Source organism: Gamsiella multidivaricata, assembly GCF_025024155.1.
Source record: "Gamsiella multidivaricata strain RSA 2152 chromosome Unknown BC939scaffold_160, whole genome shotgun sequence".
Taxonomy (NCBI): domain Eukaryota; kingdom Fungi; phylum Mortierellomycota; class Mortierellomycetes; order Mortierellales; family Mortierellaceae; genus Gamsiella; species Gamsiella multidivaricata.
The window spans coordinates 1-6,754 of record NW_026251868.1 but is presented as its reverse complement, the minus strand read 5'-3'; the positions used below and the strand labels follow the sequence as shown (position 1 = coordinate 6,754).

General features: G+C 50.1%; 1 protein-coding gene across 1 annotated transcript; it reads left to right on the top strand.

The window, feature by feature from the left end:
• Positions 1-2,082: 2,082 nt before the first annotated feature.
• Positions 2,083-6,495, top strand: BC939DRAFT_488408 (uncharacterized protein; the record flags this gene model as incomplete). The annotated part of the gene is made up of 10 exons (XM_051559375.1): positions 2,083-2,392; positions 2,496-2,556; positions 2,677-2,958; positions 3,108-3,205; positions 3,304-3,417; positions 3,522-3,731; positions 3,820-3,924; positions 4,008-5,138; positions 5,243-6,358; positions 6,460-6,495. Exons 1-10 carry the CDS (start codon positions 2,288-2,290, stop codon positions 6,493-6,495), a joined length of 3,258 nt encoding a protein of 1,085 aa, XP_051405953.1. The 5' UTR covers positions 2,083-2,287.
• Positions 6,496-6,754: the final 259 nt, after the last annotated feature.

The window sequence follows — 6,754 nt, the reverse complement described above, 5'->3', positions numbered from 1 at the left end:
GTTGGATGCGATAGGAGATTATGAGATGTAAAAAAGAAATGAGTGGGGAAGTGTCGATCGATTTAACGTCGAGTGTGAAGTAGAGTGTGAAGGGAAAGAGTAGAAGGGTGCACCGACTGATCAAGGATGTGAAGCGTGGTGAAGAGAGAGAAGAAGAGAGAAGAGGACGGCGCCTTTTGGGGGTCCGGGCAGGGTCCTTATATAGGGCGGGGAGGAGGATGAGTACTTGTGGTTGATCCGATCAGACAGATACCAAGCAGCTCTCACTCGGCATTTTTGGTTGTTCTTCCGGCATAGGAGGATGGCATCATTTTCCATTTGGCTGCGACGAGGAACAGTAAAAAAGCGACATGTCCGGATTATCATCAACTTAAAAACGCACCCTAACCCTCTTCAGCTGCTCCAGCGAATGAGGAGCGAGGATGGCCCGCCTCTTGGCTGCTGAGTAAGGCAAAGTCGTACAGCCGCATCCAGTTGCCAACGCAAAATGGCGCGAGCGAATGTGCTGTGACTACCAATCACACCATTTCTCCCCAATTCACGCAAGCAGCCCTCAGAGGGGCAGCAGGGCAAAGCAACAAGAAATCAAGATGGGAACCAACGGTCACTTCGCCAATAGCACTCTGCTGCTGCCATTATCACTTTGTACTACAGCGAATAAAAAAAAGCGTTCAAAGTAGTCTTACTATCATTAATATGCTATCTCCTCTGTCTCGCTTTGTGCAGCCCACGTTGCAAATCTCATCACATATCTGATCCTTCTCTTTCCAGTCGCCTTTTCCTCGGTAAATGACATATTTTCAACAACAACAACAACTAGAAGAGCAAGAAGAACAAGAGCGCGAACGGACCATTCTTTCCTCCCCCTTCCTTTTCCTTCCCCTTCCTTTTCCTTCTTTATCATGCGCCGGCAAGCTCTGCAGCCTACAACCCGTGAGCCCTCCAACCCCCCCTCCCCCCCACCCTCTCGTTCCTTCTTTCCTACAACGCAACTTTTCTAGACAACCCTAACCTTCCATCTACCTCATTCCTTATTTGTCATTTGCAGCTGCTCCTTTACAGCGAACACTCCATTCCTCAGCACCTGTTTCCACCCTTGGCATCTCACACGCCTCTATCGCACCTTACAACGCCCATCTCTCACCATTTGTTGCCGCATTCTACCTCAAACGCTACTCACCATCGCGCATCCACTTTTCTACGCCGTTTTTTATTAAGGTCTTTCTCCTTTGCTGTGTAACTTGGACGCGTGTGGAAAAGAGTTCGCACAAGATGGTGTTAAGCAATCGAGAAATTATTGCGTGCTCGAACCCTTCATCTCTGTACCAATTGCTACTCAAATGCCCCAATACACATGGTTCCCTTGTCAATGAACACTATCCCTCTGTACCTTTTTTTTTTTTTTCCTTCTTCCTCTCTTCCTCTTCTTTCTTTTCTTCCTCCCCCCCTACTCTTTCTATTCTTTATAAACCATTTACTCTGACTCCCATCACGCCTCTAGTAGTACTGCCTAGATCTACATTCGTTCTCTCACAACATGTATGTGCCACATAGGTGTGTGTTCGTTGCATGTGTAGGTGGTAAGCACGCAAGGACGTATCGCTATTATCGTTATCATCATGTTTCTTATCGATAATATCACGACGCTTGCGATGATGATTGTAGTGTATATCTTTATACTCCTAGGATGACACTTGTACCTCTGGAGAACATGATTCTGCTGAGCTTTGGGCAGGTTTAGATGGGTGCTGGGACATCTAAAGGGTATGGATGCCAAGGTACTCTGTCAGAATGGTGTATAGACCAAGAAATTGATCGCAAGCAGCAGCAGCACGTAGATTCAAGGAATTCGTGATCGCCTTGATATAGTAACAGGGTCATCGCATCAGGATGCCGTCATGGCACACGAGATACAAAGAGGGATATAGCTGGAATCAAGGCGTGCTGATGGCACTTTACAGAGGCGAACACATGCGCGAGGACTGGACAGGAATGTGGCCTGACAACGGCAGAGGAGCATTGACCACCACTTTAAGTAAAATAAAGTTTCGAATTCTTACGCATATATCACGTAACTCGCATGTGGTCGTCAAGCAGACACGTTCATATGCATTTAAAGGGTCCTTTGCCCCTGTCCTTTGAAACTTTTCCTTTTCGCATTCGTTCATATAACTCCCGCTCAACCTGCCCCTGAATACCTCCCCTCTCCCTCTATATTCGTAACCGCCCACTTTCACCCTAGCACACATACACAACCGTCCATCGCCCTCGCTCTCATCCTCTCCACATGCAACCATCAAGCACCACAGCCATGGCGATCACCGAAAAGTTTTCCAGCCCACCCACAAGTGGGTCAGCACTGTTACAGTTCTTTGCAGCTGCCTTTCGTTCTGTATGCTACACTGTCTTTCCCTTCGCTTCCTTCATGTTCTGTCTCCAGGCCGCGCCTCTTACCTGCTAGTATTTCTTAACACGATGGTTATCACCCCATACAGGAAGACATCGACTCCAGCTCGGATGAAGACGAGGATCAGAACGTCGTCTCCAAAAAGACAGGTAATGCATTTTGTGTGCTGTGTCCATCAACCGTGTTTGTTTACGCGAAGAGCGAATGCAGCGTCCTGTGCATGGCTCACAAGGAACTCACTGTCTTTTCTGTCTTGATCTGGTTTCCAGACAAGGACAAGACGCCTCAACCAGCAAAGGACCTTGTCATCAGAACCGACAATCTCACGAACAGCGGCAACGATAGTGAGGACAGCCCCACCAGTCCCGAACGCCCCAGCGACCCATCCCCCATCACCAAGCCCCATCTCAAGAACGACCTCTCCACTACCCCTACCGACACGCGAGGTGCCTCGAGCGGGTTCTCGTTGGGGACTGTCCATGACAAGGAAGCGGTCGCCGGAAAGCTGCAGGCGGCTTTTGGATATTCGAAAGATGAAGAACTCGTGGGAGGTGAAGTGATGGACTATTTTTTTTCGCATGCCGTCACTATTCGTGTATCTATTATTAGTCAGCCATCGCGATGGTGATGATGGTGCACCTCCCGGTTAAACAATTCAGGCACTCATGGTTTCGGGCTGTTTTGTGTACAAATTGCATAGAGTTCTCATGCTGGATGGCACGCTCGGTTCTGCTGCCTGGATACATGTACCTGACGACCAACCACGTCTGTTTCTATGCCAATCTACCGAGTAGCCATGTGTGAATCCCATGTCATGATCAACACAGATGTCGAAGGGCGGTGTTATCTCCCCATGGAGATTCATCTAACTTTTGCTATGTTCCTTGGTTTGTTAGGATGTTGTACAAAAGGAAGGGTTCTTTTCCAAAAAGTCCAAGAACACAAAGTCATTCAGTCGCTTCTGGTTCATTCTGAAGAACGATGTCCTGAGTTATTATGCAGACCAAACGGTAAGAGGAGAGCTTGCCATGGGACAAGCAGAGCATCTTAAGTGCGGAAGGCGGTACTTACTTATTAACAAGAAGCTTCGCTTGTACGAATGGACTGTCCTTAGGAAATCTATTATCCGATCAAGACAATTGACTTGAGAGATGCCCTGTCTGCGGAGCCATCTCCCAAGAACGAGCTGACGTTTTATGTCTACATGCGGTCGCGATCACGCAGATACAAGTTCAAGACGGATTCCGAGGTTGCGCGCGCAGACTGGGTCAAGGCGATTCAAAAGTCGATTTTTCACGCGAAAATGAACGACGATAGTGTCAAAGTAATACAGCGTGTTCAGGTCTTTTACGCAAGTAATAGCTTTTTTTTTTTTTTTTTTTTTTTCGCTAACAGTTGTTTTGCCGTATTAGATATCCATACCCTTAGCGAACTTGGTGGACCTTGAGATGAACTCGACTTCGTTCGTAGATACTATCAGGCTGTCAATCAAGGACAGCGATGATGTGGAAGACGAGGTAAAGTTGAGCAGAGGACAGGAACCAGCCCGCGTTATTCAAAGTAAAAAGTCATCCTGTTAACCTTGAGCTTGGTTCTCTAGTTCTATTTCGCCTACTTTGGCGATACCCAAAAGACACTTGCAGCACTCGAAACACAGCTGGATCTATACCGAGAGAGTAGCAAAGGGCACCCGGTCGAGAATCTCAGATTCCTCAACAGCACTTCACCAACAGGCGACTCACCTCGGAAGTCTCTTGCAGCAGAAAATCCACAGGGACCGCTCGCATCATCCCTCTCAGGAACTCAGCCAGAAACATCTCAATCAGCATCCGCAGTGTCGTGGTTGAATCCACTGAAATATCTCCATCCATCGGGCACCGTCAGTACTACGAGCAAAAGAAGCCCTTCGCCCACTCCTCATGTCTCCACAAATGGTGAAGACGAAAGCGAGACAACCGCCAAAAGCCCCTCATTCTCGATTCGTGGAACCGCTACCTGGATCGCGGAACACACACCAGGGCTGTCGAGCAGCAACGGCGACGTTGAATTGGAAGACGATAAACAGAAGACGTTCAGGAAAGACTTCTCGTTGCCCGAGGGAGAAGCATTGGCTGAGACCTTTTCTGGGTACCTACTACGAGTACTTCCGCTCTACGGCAGGATCTATCTGTCCAACAACTATACTTGCTTCGAGTCGACGATCAAGGGAACTAGCACCAGGGTGATCGTGCCGCTGATAGATGTAGAGCAGGTGGACAGGCATCGTGGCACTCGATTCTATTTTCATGGAATGTCCCTGCTCACGAAAACAGGGGAGGAGATCTTTTTCGAGTTTTCGAATGCAGAGACCCGGAGTACGGTTCTGAAGGCCGTTCGCGACCGTATTACCCCAAAGGCACAGGAGAGACGAAGGCAGTACCAGGCACAGGCTATCAAGGAAACACCCTCGCTCGAGCTGGACGATCCAATGGAGTCGCGTGTCATGGACTCGTTACAGCTACGTGGGGAACTTGTCCAGGGAGAACCCATGTCCCTGGTATTGCATCCAGGGTTTAAGCCCTCGCGTCCATTGCACATTACCTGCCTCACTATTGGTAGCCGGGGAGATGTTCAGCCTTATATCGCCTTGTGTAAGAGACTGATGGAAGACGGTCATAAGTGTCGTATTGCTACGCATGGCGAATACAAGGAATGGGTCGAAGGCCATGGCATCGAGTTTGGCCACGTTGGGGTAAGAGACATATTTTATTATGAAGACAAGCGGGGGGGTGGGGATTCTCTATCTGTGATTTCACCATGATAACTGATGCTGATACACGTTCATTGTAAATGTAGGGTGACCCTAGTCAGTTGATCGAGCTATGCGTAGAGAATGGGATGTTCACTGTGTCGTTTATAAGGGAGGCACTGACGAAGTTCCGGGGATGGCTCGACGACTTGATGAGCACTGCATGGGAAGCGTGCCAGGGCACCGATGTCTTGATCGAGTCACCTTCAGCCATGGCCGGTATTCACATCGCTGAGGCGCTCGAAATCCCCTACTTCAGAGCGTTTCCCTTCCCATGGACCCGAACGCGGGCGTTCCCACATCCGTTTGCGGTTCCCGAGCGCAGCCTTGGCCGCGGCTACAATTACATGACCTATACGATGATCGAGCAGGTGTTTTGGAAAGGTATCGCGAGCCAGGTCAATAAGTGGCGCAGGAGGAAGCTGGGAATCGCTCCCACGTCCCTTGAAAGGATGGAGGCGCATCGGGTCCCGTCGTTGTATTCCTGGAGCCCTAGTCTGGTTCCGGCACCGATGGATTGGCACTCATGGGTTCATGTGACGGGATACTGGTTCTTAGATAATCCGGATCATGGCTGGACGCCACCGGAGGGGCTGGAGGAGTTTTTGGAAGCCGACCCGGACAATAAGCCTGTTTACATTGGGTTCGGATCAATGGTCGTTTCTGACCCGGAGAGTATGACCAAGACTATCATCGATGCTGTTGTCAAGTCAGGAGTTCGGGCCATTATTTCGAAGGGCTGGTCTGACAAGCTGTCGACGCAGGAAGATGGCACTGTGGCCGTGGTGCAGAATTCCCATGGAGATGAGAAAGTATATCCAGACAGCGTGTACATGCTGAAATCGGTCCCTCACGACTGGCTGTTCCATCGGCTGGCGGGTGTGGTCCATCACGGTGGTGCTGGAACAACGGCTGCGGGTCTGCGAGCTGGAATCCCGACGGTCATCAAACCTTATTTTGGAGATCAGTTCTTTTGGGCGCAGCGGTTGGAGGACGCAGGTGTGGGTGTGTGGTGCCATGATCTAACGGTCAAGAAGCTGACGGCAGCTCTGGAGACCATCACGAAGAATGAGAAGATGATCAGGAAGGCCCAAACGCTAGGTGAACGGATCCGTGCGGAGGATGGTGTCGGGAAGGCGATCCAGTACTTTTATCATGATCTGGTAATTGCGAAGCAGAACGTGGAGAGGCGGATGAACGAGAAAGAGGCTGCTGCCGCCACCGTGGGTGGAGAGAGCGCGCAATGGCTTCCTGGCTTGTCGAGCTCAAAGGCGACTACGACGAAAACCACAAAGTCTGAAGACGTCCACAAGACCTATGAACATGAATGCGAGCGTGGTGGTCTTTCTGCAGGATTGGAGGATAAAGCTCGCGTGGTATCCGCGCCAGATCTCCAACAGGCAATCGGGGAGGACGACCATATTCGCCAGTCGGCAACTGTGGATGCTGAGCCAAAGAGAGCCAGTCTCCAACCGTCTGCGACGGAACCAGGTCCGGATCGCGCCTCAGAGATGATCAAGAACAGCGACAAAAGTGCTGAGGGTCTGGCCGCGGAATTG